Below are 16476 nucleotides of genomic sequence, written 5' to 3'. Positions count from 1 at the left end.
TTGTGACATCCAGTTTGACTGATACGTTTGATATAAATACGTAACTGTGTCTCTTGTGAATAATGATGAGTTTTAATAATCGGACCCCGTGTGTGAACAAAAAAAAAAAAAGAAGAGCTGTAAATTCCTTCCTGTTTTCTCTCGCTCTCTCCTTGGGCTGTGGTAAACTTTTATTGGTAGTTAATAATGATGTCATTACTTTTTCACTGTACTGCTACCATGTGGCTCAGTTGGTAGAGCATGACACTTGCAATGCCAGGGTTGTGGGTTCAAGTCCCACGGGGGGGGGACCAGTATGGGGAAAAAAAATAAAAAATATGCTTTCTCACTCTGGATAAGAGGCTCTGCTAAATAACTTGTAAAAGTTATTATAGAGCATTATAAACTGGGTGGTTCAAGCCCTGAATGCTGATTGGCTGACAGCTGTGGTATATCAGACTGTATACCACGGGTATGACAAAACATTTATTTTCCAGCTCTAATTACGTTGGTAACCAGTTTATAATAGCAGTAAGGCACCCCGGGGGTTTGTGATATATGGCCAATATACCACGGCTAAGGGCTGAATTCAGGCACTCCACGTTGCGTCGCGCTTATATAACAGCCCTTAGCCGTGGTATATTGGCCATATACCACACCCCCTCGGGCCTTATTGCTTAAACATACAACCAATATTTTTTTTTAACCAACAAGCTACAATAGAAAGTGATGAATGATCCGTAAAAGTTTAATCAAAATTCAATCCAACTTGGATATAAATCATTTAGGGAGTTTATCAACAGTAATTCAACACTGTTTTTAATCCATACTCTTCATTCAAATATGAAGAACATTCCCTGTAATAGTGCTACAGCTTGTTAGGAGATAAAGTCCAGATCTGTGAGACTCTCTAAGACAAACCGAGGGAGATTGGCAGCCAGAGGTAACGTTACGCAGCACTTTGAAGATTCCCCCTAGGTACAGATCTCTGATCAGCTTCCTCTTCCCCGAATCCTAACCTTAACCATTCGTGGGGAAAATGCTAAACTGACCCAAGATCAGCGTCTAGGGGCAAGGTTGCCCTAAACCTACTGAGGGGGTTAGTGCGGGTACTGACGGTACGGTACCTGCTCCTTTGGTGTGGTTGAAGTCCCCCTTGATGACCTTACAAGACTTGCCGTTGCCATTACACACCCCACAGTGGTCCTCTCTTGCCATCGAACTCAGGATCCTGTCACAGCCCACTTTCTGGACAACAACACAGACACCTCGGGTTAACAACATTCTCACATTGTAGATAATACAGTTAAACAGAAATAAAGCTTAAAATAATGTTGTCCTCTGATGACGGGGGGGGGGGGGGGGGGGGGGGCAGTGGTGGTTTAAAAAAAGGTTTGATCGACTGTTGACTGACAGTCTAGTTCGGCTGCTTTGGAGAACTTGGACAATGTAAAGTAGTCTCCTATTGTACAAAAATATAGGACAGCATCTGTTAATGTGTATTGTACATCCCAGTTTAGCCAGGGGTGTATTCACTAGGAACCAAACAGGCCCAGTTTAGCCAGGGGTGTATTCACTAGGAACCAAACAGGCCCAGTTTAGCCAGGGGTGTATTCACTAGGAACCAAACAGGCCCAGTTTAGCCAGGGGTGTATTCACTAGGAACCAAACAGGCCCAGTTTAGCCAGGGGTGTATTCACTAGGAACCAAACAGGCCCAGTTTAGCCAGGAGTGTATTCACTAGGAACCAAACAGGCCCAGTTTAGCCAGGGGTGTATTCACTGTTTACACACTACTGTCTACATACTACTGTCTACATACTACTGTCTACATACTACTGTCTACACGCTACTGTCTACATACTACTGTCTACATACTACACACTACTGTCTACACACTACTGTCTACATACTACTGTCTACACACTACTGTCTACATACTACACACTACTGTCTACATACTACTGTCTACACACTACTGTCTGCATACTACTGTCTACATACTACTGTCTACATACTACACACTACTGTCTACACACTACTGTCTACATACTACTGTCTACACACTACTGTCTACATACTACACACTACTGTCTACATACTACTGTCTACATACTACTGTCTACACACTACTGTCTACATACTACTGTCTACACACTACTGCCTGCATACTACTGTCTGCATACTACTGTCTACATACTACACACTACTGTCTACATACTAATGTCTACATACTACTGTCTACATACTACTGCCTACATACTACTGTCTACACACTACTGTCTACATACTACTGTCTACATACTACTGTCTACATACTACACAATACTGTCTACATACTACTGTCTACATACTACTGTCTACATACTACTGTCTACACACTACTGTCTACATACTACTGTCTACACACTACTGTCTGCATACTACTGTCTGCATACTACTGTCTACATACTACACACTACTGTCTACATACTACTGTCTACATACTACTGTCTACATACTACTGTCTACATACTACACAATACTGTCTACATACTACTGTCTACATACTACTGTCTACATACTACTGTCTACATACTACTGTCTACATACTACTGTCTACACACTACTGTCTGCATACTACTGTCTGCATACTACTGTCTACATACTACACACTACTGTCTACACACTACTGTCTACATACTACTGTCTACATACTACTGTCTACATACTACACAATACTGTCTACATACTACTGTCTACATACTACTGTCTACATACTACTGTCTACACACTACTGTCTACATACTACTGCCTACACACTACTGTCTACATACTACTGTCTACATACTACTGTCTACATACTACACAATACTGTCTACATACTACTGTCTACATACTACTGTCTACATACTACTGTCTACACACTACTGTCTACATACTACTGTCTACACACTACTGTCTGCATACTACTGTCTGCATACTACTGTCTACATACTACACACTACTGTCTACATACTAATGTCTACACATTACTGTCTACATACCACTGTCTACACACTACTGTCTACACACTACTGTCTACACACTACTGTCTGCATACTACTGTCTACACACTACTGTCTACATACTACTGTCTACACACTACTGTCTACATACTACTGTCTACACACTACTGTCTGCATACTACTGTCTGCATACTACTGTCTACATACTACACACTACTGTCTACATACTACTGTCTACACACTACTGTCTACACACTACTGTCTGCATACTACTGTCTGCATACTACTGTCTACATACTACACACTACTGTCTACATACTAATGTCTACATACTACTGTCTACATACTACTGTCTACATACTACTGCCTACATACTACTGTCTACACACTACTGTCTACACACTACTGTCTACATACTACACACTACTGTCTACACACTACTGTCTGCATACTACTGTCTGCATACTACTGTCTACATACTACACACTACTGTCTACATACTACTGTCTACATACTACTGCCTACATACTACTGTCTACACACTACTGTCTACATACTACTGTCTACATACTACTGTCTACATACTACACAATACTGTCTACATACTACTGTCTACATACTACTGTCTACATACTACTGTCTACACACTACTGTCTACATACTACTGTCTACACACTACTGTCTGCATACTACTGTCTGCATACTACTGTCTACATACTACACACTACTGTCTACATACTAATGTCTACACATTACTGTCTACATACCACTGTCTACACACTACTGTCTACATACTACTGTCTACACACTACTGTCTGCATACTACTGTCTACACACTACTGTCTACATACTACTGTCTACACACTACTGTCTACATACTACTGTCTACACACTACTGTCTGCATACTACGGTCTGCATACTACTGTCTACATACTACACACTACTGTCTACATACTACTGTCTACACACTACTGTCTACACACTACTGTCTGCATACTACTGTCTGCATACTACTGTCTACATACTACACACTACTGTCTACATACTAATGTCTACATACTACTGTCTACATACTACTGTCTACATACTACTGCCTACATACTACTGTCTACACACTACTGTCTACACACTACTGTCTACATACTACACACTACTGTCTACACACTACTGTCTGCATTCTACTGTCTACATACTACTGTCTACATACTACACACTACTGTCTACATACTACTGTCTACATACTACTGTCTACACACTACTGTCTACATACTACTGTCTACACACTACTGCCTGCATACTACTGTCTGCATACTACTGTCTACATACTACACACTACTGTCTACATACTAATGTCTACATACTACTGTCTACATACTACTGCCTACATGCTACTGTCTACACACTACTGTCTGCATACTACTGTCTGCATACTACTGTCTACATACTACACACTACTGTCTACATACTAATGTCTACATACTACTGTCTACATACTACTGTCTACATACTACTGCCTACATACTACTGTCTACACACTACTGTCTACACACTACTGTCTACATACTACACACTACTGTCTACACACTACTGTCTGCATTATACTGTCTACATACTACTGTCTACATACTACTGTCTACACACTACTGTCTACATACTACTGTCTGCATACTACTGTCTACATACTACTGTCTACATACTACACACTACTGTCTACATACTACTGTCTACACACTACTGTCTACACACTACTGTCTGCATACTACTGTCTACATACTACTGTCTACATACTACTGTCTGCATACTACTGTCTACATACTACTGTCTACATACTACTGTCTACATACTACTGTCTACATACTACTGTCTACATACTACTGTCTGCATACTACTGTCTACATACTACACACTACTGTCTACATACTACTGTCTACACACTACTGTCTACATACTACTGTCTACATACTACTGTCTACATACTACTGTCTACATACTACTGTCTACATACTACACACTACTGTCTACATACTACTGTCTACATACTACACACTACTGTCTACACACTACTGTCTGCATTCTACTGTCTACATACTACTGTCTACATACTACACACTACTGTCTACATACTACTGTCTACATACTACTGTCTACACACTACTGTCTACATACTACTGTCTACACACTACTGCCTGCATACTACTGTCTGCATACTACTGTCTACATACTACACACTACTGTCTACATACTAATGTCTACATACTACTGTCTACATACTACTGCCTACATGCTACTGTCTACACACTACTGTCTACATACTACTGCCTGCATACTACTGTCTACATACTACTGTCTACATACTACACACTACTGTCTACATACTACTGTCTACATACTACTGTCTACATACTACACACTACTGTCTACATACTACTGTCTACACACTACTGTCTACATACTACACACTACTGTCTACACACTACTGTCTGCATTCTACTGTCTACATACTACTGTCTACATACTACTGTCTACATACTACTGTCTACACACTACTGTCTGCATACTACTGTCTACATACTACTGTCTACATACTACACACTACTGTCTACATACTACTGTCTACACACGACTGTCTACATACTACTGTCTACACACTACTGTCTGCATACTACTGTCTACATACTACTGTCTACATACTACACACTACTGTCTACACACTACTGTCTACATACTACTGTCTACATACTACTGTCTACATACTACACACTACTGTCTACACACTACTGTCTACATACTACTGTCTACATACTACACACAACTGTCTACATACTACTGTCTACACACTACTGTCTACATACTACTGTCTACACACTACTGTCTGCATACTACTGTCTACATACTACTGTCTACATACTACACACTACTGTCTACACACTACTGTCTACATACTACTGTCTACACACTACTGTCTACATACTACTGCCTACATACTACTGTCTACACACTACTGTCTACACACTACTGTCTACACACTACTGTCTACATACTACTGTCTGCATACTACTATCTACATACTACTGTCTACATACTACACACTACTGTCTACACACTACTGTCTACATACTACTGGCTACACACTACTGTCTACATACTACACACTACTGTCTACACACTACTGTCTACATACTACTGTCTACATACTACACACTACTGTCTACATACTACTGTCTACATACTACTGTCTACATACTACTGTCTACACACTACTGTCCACACACTACTGTCGACATACTACTGTCTACACATTACTGTCTACACACTACTGTCTACATACTACTGTCTACATACTACTGTCTACATACTACTGTAATCTCAGACAGGCCTAGACATATTTTTGTACAATAGGAGACTACTTTGGGTGGAGGGCTGATTTGGGTGGGTGATAGAGAAGTATAATGTAGGACAGCATCTGTTAATGTGTATTGTACATCCCAGTTTAGCCAGGGGTGTATTCACTAGGAACCAAACAGGCCCAGTTTAGCCAGGAGTGTATTCACTAGGAACCAAACAGGCCCAGTTTAGCCAGGGGTGTATTCACTAGGAACCAAACAGGCCCAGTTTAGCCAGGGGTGTATTCACTAGGAACCAAACAGGCCCAGTTTAGCCAGGGGTGTATTCACTAGGAACCAAACAGGCCCAGTTTAGCCAGGGGTGTATTCACTAGGAACCAAACAGGCCCAGTTTAGCCAGGGGTGTATTCACTAGGAACCAAACAGGCCCAGTTTAGCCAGGGGTGTATTCACTAGGAACCAAACAGGCCCAGTTTAGCCAGGAGTGTATTCACTAGGAACCAAACAGGCCCAGTTTAGCCAGGGGTGTATTCACTGTTTACACACTACTGTCTACATACTACTGTCTACATACTACTGTCTACATACTACTGTCTACACGCTACTGTCTACATACTACTGTCTACATACTACACACTACTGTCTACACACTACTGTCTACATACTACTGTCTACACACTACTGTCTACATACTACACACTACTGTCTACATACTACTGTCTACACACTACTGTCTGCATACTACTGTCTACATACTACTGTCTACATACTACACACTACTGTCTACACACTACTGTCTACATACTACTGTCTACACACTACTGTCTACATACTACACACTACTGTCTACATACTACTGTCTACATACTACTGTCTACACACTACTGTCTACATACTACTGTCTACACACTACTGCCTGCATACTACTGTCTGCATACTACTGTCTACATACTACACACTACTGTCTACATACTAATGTCTACATACTACTGTCTACATACTACTGCCTACATACTACTGTCTACACACTACTGTCTACATACTACTGTCTACATACTACTGTCTACATACTACACAATACTGTCTACATACTACTGTCTACATACTACTGTCTACATACTACTGTCTACACACTACTGTCTACATACTACTGTCTACACACTACTGTCTGCATACTACTGTCTGCATACTACTGTCTACATACTACACACTACTGTCTACATACTACTGTCTACATACTACTGTCTACATACTACTGTCTACATACTACACAATACTGTCTACATACTACTGTCTACATACTACTGTCTACATACTACTGTCTACATACTACTGTCTACATACTACTGTCTACACACTACTGTCTGCATACTACTGTCTGCATACTACTGTCTACATACTACACACTACTGTCTACACACTACTGTCTACATACTACTGTCTACATACTACTGTCTACATACTACACAATACTGTCTACATACTACTGTCTACATACTACTGTCTACATACTACTGTCTACACACTACTGTCTACATACTACTGCCTACACACTACTGTCTACATACTACTGTCTACATACTACTGTCTACATACTACACAATACTGTCTACATACTACTGTCTACATACTACTGTCTACATACTACTGTCTACACACTACTGTCTACATACTACTGTCTACACACTACTGTCTGCATACTACTGTCTGCATACTACTGTCTACATACTACACACTACTGTCTACATACTAATGTCTACACATTACTGTCTACATACCACTGTCTACACACTACTGTCTACACACTACTGTCTACACACTACTGTCTGCATACTACTGTCTACACACTACTGTCTACATACTACTGTCTACACACTACTGTCTACATACTACTGTCTACACACTACTGTCTGCATACTACTGTCTGCATACTACTGTCTACATACTACACACTACTGTCTACATACTACTGTCTACACACTACTGTCTACATACTACTGCCTACATGCTACTGTCTACACACTACTGTCTACATACTACTGCCTGCATACTACTGTCTACATACTACTGTCTACATACTACACACTACTGTCTACATACTACTGTCTACATACTACTGTCTACATACTACACACTACTGTCTACATACTACTGTCTACACACTACTGTCTACATACTACACACTACTGTCTACACACTACTGTCTGCATTCTACTGTCTACATACTACTGTCTACATACTACTGTCTACATACTACTGTCTACACACTACTGTCTGCATACTACTGTCTACATACTACTGTCTACATACTACACACTACTGTCTACATACTACTGTCTACACACGACTGTCTACATACTACTGTCTACATACTACACACTACTGTCTACATACTACTGTCTACATACTACTGTCTACATACTACTGTCTACACACTACTGTCCACACACTACTGTCGACATACTACTGTCTACACATTACTGTCTACACACTACTGTCTACATACTACTGTCTACATACTACTGTCTACATACTACTGTAATCTCAGACAGGCCTAGACATATTTTTGTACAATAGGAGACTACTTTGGGTGGAGGGCTGATTTGGGTGGGTGATAGAGAAGTATAATGTAGGACAGCATCTGTTAATGTGTATTGTACATCCCAGTTTAGCCAGGGGTGTATTCACTAGGAACCAAACAGGTCCAGTTTAGCCAGGAGTGTATTCACTAGGAACCAAACAGGCCCAGTTTAGCCAGGGGTGTATTCACTAGGAACCAAACAGGCCCAGTTTAGCCAGGGGTGTATTCACTAGGAACCAAACAGGCCCAGTTTAGCCAGGGGTGTATTCACTAGGAACCAAACAGGCCCAGTTTAGCCAGGGGTGTATTCACTAGGAACCAAACAGGCCCAGTTTAGCCAGGGGTGTATTCACTAGGAACCAAACAGGCCCAGTTTAGCCAGGGGTGTATTCACTAGGAACCAAACAGGCCCAGTTTAGCCAGGAGTGTATTCACTAGGAACCAAACAGGCCCAGTTTAGCCAGGGGTGTATTCACTGTTTACACACTACTGTCTACATACTACTGTCTACATACTACTGTCTACATACTACTGTCTACACGCTACTGTCTACATACTACTGTCTACATACTACACACTACTGTCTACACACTACTGTCTACATACTACTGTCTACACACTACTGTCTACATACTACACACTACTGTCTACATACTACTGTCTACACACTACTGTCTGCATACTACTGTCTACATACTACTGTCTACATACTACACACTACTGTCTACACACTACTGTCTACATACTACTGTCTACACACTACTGTCTACATACTACACACTACTGTCTACATACTACTGTCTACATACTACTGTCTACACACTACTGTCTACATACTACTGTCTACACACTACTGCCTGCATACTACTGTCTGCATACTACTGTCTACATACTACACACTACTGTCTACATACTAATGTCTACATACTACTGTCTACATACTACTGCCTACATACTACTGTCTACACACTACTGTCTACATACTACTGTCTACATACTACTGTCTACATACTACACAATACTGTCTACATACTACTGTCTACATACTACTGTCTACATACTACTGTCTACACACTACTGTCTACATACTACTGTCTACACACTACTGTCTGCATACTACTGTCTGCATACTACTGTCTACATACTACACACTACTGTCTACATACTACTGTCTACATACTACTGTCTACATACTACTGTCTACATACTACACAATACTGTCTACATACTACTGTCTACATACTACTGTCTACATACTACTGTCTACATACTACTGTCTACATACTACTGTCTACACACTACTGTCTGCATACTACTGTCTGCATACTACTGTCTACATACTACACACTACTGTCTACACACTACTGTCTACATACTACTGTCTACATACTACTGTCTACATACTACACAATACTGTCTACATACTACTGTCTACATACTACTGTCTACATACTACTGTCTACACACTACTGTCTACATACTACTGCCTACACACTACTGTCTACATACTACTGTCTACATACTACTGTCTACATACTACACAATACTGTCTACATACTACTGTCTACATACTACTGTCTACATACTACTGTCTACACACTACTGTCTACATACTACTGTCTACACACTACTGTCTGCATACTACTGTCTGCATACTACTGTCTACATACTACACACTACTGTCTACATACTAATGTCTACACATTACTGTCTACATACCACTGTCTACACACTACTGTCTACACACTACTGTCTACACACTACTGTCTGCATACTACTGTCTACACACTACTGTCTACATACTACTGTCTACACACTACTGTCTACATACTACTGTCTACACACTACTGTCTGCATACTACTGTCTGCATACTACTGTCTACATACTACACACTACTGTCTACATACTACTGTCTACACACTACTGTCTACATACTACTGCCTACATGCTACTGTCTACACACTACTGTCTACATACTACTGCCTGCATACTACTGTCTACATACTACTGTCTACATACTACACACTACTGTCTACATACTACTGTCTACATACTACTGTCTACATACTACACACTACTGTCTACATACTACTGTCTACACACTACTGTCTACATACTACACACTACTGTCTACACACTACTGTCTGCATTCTACTGTCTACATACTACTGTCTACATACTACTGTCTACATACTACTGTCTACACACTACTGTCTGCATACTACTGTCTACATACTACTGTCTACATACTACACACTACTGTCTACATACTACTGTCTACACACGACTGTCTACATACTACTGTCTACACACTACTGTCTGCATACTACTGTCTACATACTACTGTCTACATACTACACACTACTGTCTACACACTACTGTCTACATACTACTGTCTACATACTACTGTCTACATACTACACACTACTGTCTACACACTACTGTCTACATACTACTGTCTACATACTACACACAACTGTCTACATACTACTGTCTACACACTACTGTCTACATACTACTGTCTACACACTACTGTCTGCATACTACTGTCTACATACTACTGTCTACATACTACACACTACTGTCTACACACTACTGTCTACATACTACTGTCTACACACTACTGTCTACATACTACTGCCTACATACTACTGTCTACACACTACTGTCTACACACTACTGTCTACACACTACTGTCTACATACTACTGTCTGCATACTACTATCTACATACTACTGTCTACATACTACACACTACTGTCTACACACTACTGTCTACATACTACTGGCTACACACTACTGTCTACATACTACACACTACTGTCTACACACTACTGTCTACATACTACTGTCTACATACTACACACTACTGTCTACATACTACTGTCTACATACTACTGTCTACATACTACTGTCTACATACTACTGTCTACATACTACTGTCTACACACTACTGTCTGCATACTACTGTCTGCATACTACTGTCTACATACTACACACTACTGTCTACACACTACTGTCTACATACTACTGTCTACATACTACTGTCTACATACTACACAATACTGTCTACATACTACTGTCTACATACTACTGTCTACATACTACTGTCTACACACTACTGTCTACATACTACTGCCTACACACTACTGTCTACATACTACTGTCTACATACTACTGTCTACATACTACACAATACTGTCTACATACTACTGTCTACATACTACTGTCTACATACTACTGTCTACACACTACTGTCTACATACTACTGTCTACACACTACTGTCTGCATACTACTGTCTGCATACTACTGTCTACATACTACACACTACTGTCTACATACTAATGTCTACACATTACTGTCTACATACCACTGTCTACACACTACTGTCTACACACTACTGTCTACACACTACTGTCTGCATACTACTGTCTACACACTACTGTCTACATACTACTGTCTACACACTACTGTCTACATACTACTGTCTACACACTACTGTCTGCATACTACTGTCTGCATACTACTGTCTACATACTACACACTACTGTCTACATACTACTGTCTACACACTACTGTCTACATACTACTGCCTACATGCTACTGTCTACACACTACTGTCTACATACTACTGCCTGCATACTACTGTCTACATACTACTGTCTACATACTACACACTACTGTCTACATACTACTGTCTACATACTACTGTCTACATACTACACACTACTGTCTACATACTACTGTCTACACACTACTGTCTACATACTACACACTACTGTCTACACACTACTGTCTGCATTCTACTGTCTACATACTACTGTCTACATACTACTGTCTACATACTACTGTCTACACACTACTGTCTGCATACTACTGTCTACATACTACTGTCTACATACTACACACTACTGTCTACATACTACTGTCTACACACGACTGTCTACATACTACTGTCTACACACTACTGTCTGCATACTACTGTCTACATACTACTGTCTACATACTACACACTACTGTCTACACACTACTGTCTACATACTACTGTCTACATACTACTGTCTACATACTACACACTACTGTCTACACACTACTGTCTACATACTACTGTCTACATACTACACACAACTGTCTACATACTACTGTCTACACACTACTGTCTACATACTACTGTCTACACACTACTGTCTGCATACTACTGTCTACATACTACTGTCTACATACTACACACTACTGTCTACACACTACTGTCTACATACTACTGTCTACACACTACTGTCTACATACTACTGCCTACATACTACTGTCTACACACTACTGTCTACACACTACTGTCTACACACTACTGTCTACATACTACTGTCTGCATACTACTATCTACATACTACTGTCTACATACTACACACTACTGTCTACACACTACTGTCTACATACTACTGGCTACACACTACTGTCTACATACTACACACTACTGTCTACACACTACTGTCTACATACTACTGTCTACATACTACACACTACTGTCTACATACTACTGTCTACATACTACTGTCTACATACTACTGTCTACACACTACTGTCCACACACTACTGTCGACATACTACTGTCTACACATTACTGTCTACACACTACTGTCTACATACTACTGTCTACATACTACTGTCTACATACTACTGTAATCTCAGACAGGCCTAGACATATTTTTGTACAATAGGAGACTACTTTGGGTGGAGGGCTGATTTGGGTGGGTGATAGAGAAGTATAATGTAGGACAGCATCTGTTAATGTGTATTGTACATCCCAGTTTAGCCAGGGGTGTATTCACTAGGAACCAAACAGGCCCAGTTTAGCCAGGAGTGTATTCACTAGGAACCAAACAGGCCCAGTTTAGCCAGGGGTGTATTCACTAGGAACCAAACAGGCCCAGTTTAGCCAGGGGTGTATTCACTAGGAACCAAACAGGCCCAGTTTAGCCAGGGGTGTATTCACTAGGAACCAAACAGGCCCAGTTTAGCCAGGGGTGTATTCACTAGGAACCAAACAGGCCCAGTTTAGCCAGGGGTGTATTCACTAGGAACCAAACAGGCCCAGTTTAGCCAGGGGTGTATTCACTAGGAACCAAACAGGCCCAGTTTAGCCAGGGGTGTATTCACTAGGAACCAAACAGGCCCAGTTTAGCCAGGGGTGTATTCACTAGGAACCAAACAGGCCCAGTTTAGCCAGGGGTGTATTCACTAGGAACCAAACGTGACCAATACATATAGTACTATGGTGATCAGACAGTACTATGGTGAGTAGACAGTACTGATCAGACAGTACTATGGTGATCAGACAGTACTATGGTGAGTAGACAGTGGTGAGTAGACAGTACTATGGTGAGTAGACAGTACTGATCAGACAGTACTATGGTGATCAGACAGTACTATGGTGAGTAGACAGTGGTGAGTAGACAGTACTATGGTGAGTAGACAGTACTGATCAGACAGTACTATGGTGATCAGACAGTACAGTGGTGAGCAGACAGTACTATGGTGATCAGACAGTACTATGGTGAGTAGACAGTACTATGGTGAGTAGACAGTACTATGGTGATCAGACAGTACAGTGGTGAGCAGACAGTACTATGGTGATCAGACAGTACTATGGTGAGTAGACAGTGGTGAGTAGACAGTACTATGGCGATCAGACAGTACAGTGGTGAGCAGACAGTACTATGGTGAGTAGACAGTGGTGAGTAGACAGTACTATGGCGATCAGACAGTACAGTGGTGAGCAGACAGTACTATGGTGATCAGACAGTACTATGGTGAGTAGACAGTACTGATCAGACAGTACTATGGTGATCAGACAGTACAGTGGTGAGTAGACTGTACTATGGTGATCAGACAGTACTATGGTAGGCAGACAGTACTATGGTGATCAGACAGTACTATGGTGATCAGACAGTACTATGGTGAGTAGACAGTACTATGGTGATCAGACAGTACTATGGTGAGTAGACCGTACTATGGTGAGCAGACAGTACTATGGTGAGTAGACAGTACTATGGTGATCAGACAGTACTATGGTGAGTAGACCGTACTATGGTGAGCAGACAGTACTATGGTGATCAGACAGTACTATGGTGAGTAGACAGTGGTGAGTAGACAGTACTATGGCGATCAGACAGTACAGTGGTGAGCAGACAGTACTATGGTGATCAGACAGTACTATGGTGAGTAGACAGTACTGATCAGACAGTACTATGGTGATCAGACAGTACAGTGGTGAGTAGACTGTACTATGGTGATCAGACAGTACTATGGTAGGCAGACAGTACTATGGTGATCAGACAGTACTATGGTGATCAGACAGTACTATGGTGAGTAGACAGTACTATGGTGATCAGACAGTACTATGGTGAGTAGACCGTACTATGGTGAGCAGACAGTACTATGGTGAGTAGACAGTACTATGGTGATCAGACAGTACTATGGTGAGTAGACCGTACTATGGTGAGCAGACAGTACTATGGTGATCAGACAGTACTATGGTGAGTAGACAGTGGTGAGTAGACAGTACTATGGCGATCAGACAGTACAGTGGTGAGCAGACAGTACTATGGTGATCAGACAGTACTATGGTGAGTAGACAGTACTGATCAGACAGTACTATGGTGATCAGACAGTACAGTGGTGAGTAGACTGTACTATGGTCATCAGACAGTACTATGGTAGGCAGACAGTACTATGGTGATCAGACAGTACTATGGTGAGCAGACAGTACTATGGTGAGTAGACAGTACTATGGTGATCAGACAGTACTATGGTGAGTAGACCGTACTATGGTGAGCAGACAGTACTATGGTGAGTAGACAGTACTATGGTGATCAGACAGTACTATGGTGAGTAGACCGTACTATGGTGATCAGACAGTACTATGGTGAGTAGACAGTACTGATCAGACAGTACTATGGTGAGCAGACAGTACTATGGTGATCAGACAGTACTATGGTGAGTAGACAGTACTGATCAGACAGTACTATGGTGATCAGACAGTACAGTGGTGAGCAGACTGTACTATGGTGATCAGACAGTACTATGGTGAGTAGACAGTACTATGGTGAGTAGACAGTACTATGGTGAGTAGACCGTACTATGGTGATCAGACAGTACTATGGTGAGTAGACAGTACTGATCAGACAATACTACGGTGATCAGACAGTACAGTGGTGAGCAGACAGTACTATGGTGATCAGACAGTACTATGGTGAGTAGACAGTACTATGGTGAGTAGACAGTGCTATGGTGATCAGACAGTACCATGGTGAATAGACAGTACTATGGTGATCAGACAGTACTATGGTAGGCAGACAGTACTATGGTGATCAGACAGTACTATGGTGAGTAGACAGTACTATGCAATAGGGGCAGCCTAGTGGTTAGAGTGTGGGGCCAGTAACTGAAAGGTTGCTGGACTGAATTCCCGAGCAGATAAGGTAAAAATCTGTCATTCTACCCCTGAACAAGGCAGTTAACCCAATGCTCCCGGTAGACCGTCATTGTAAATAAGAATTTGTTCATAACTAACTTGCCTAGTTTAAT

The 16476-nt window shown here is 41.1% G+C and overlaps 1 protein-coding gene across 1 annotated transcript in view; it reads right to left on the bottom strand.

Annotated features, from left to right (window-relative positions):
• LOC110524944 (A disintegrin and metalloproteinase with thrombospondin motifs 19) overlaps window positions 1-16476 on the bottom strand; it is a 123986-nt gene that overhangs the window by 44467 nt on the left and 63043 nt on the right. The window contains exon 15 of the mRNA XM_036976698.1: window positions 1107-1227. Coding sequence (XP_036832593.1) covers window positions 1107-1227 — 121 coding nt within the window. The remainder of the gene's footprint in view (window positions 1-1106; window positions 1228-16476) is intronic.

The sequence above is a fragment of the Oncorhynchus mykiss genome, chromosome 5 (assembly GCF_013265735.2).
Source record: "Oncorhynchus mykiss isolate Arlee chromosome 5, USDA_OmykA_1.1, whole genome shotgun sequence".
NCBI classification, from domain to species: Eukaryota; Metazoa; Chordata; class Actinopteri; order Salmoniformes; family Salmonidae; genus Oncorhynchus; species Oncorhynchus mykiss.
Note: the sequence above shows the minus strand (reverse complement) of the source record. Positions and strands in the feature narration are given on the sequence as shown.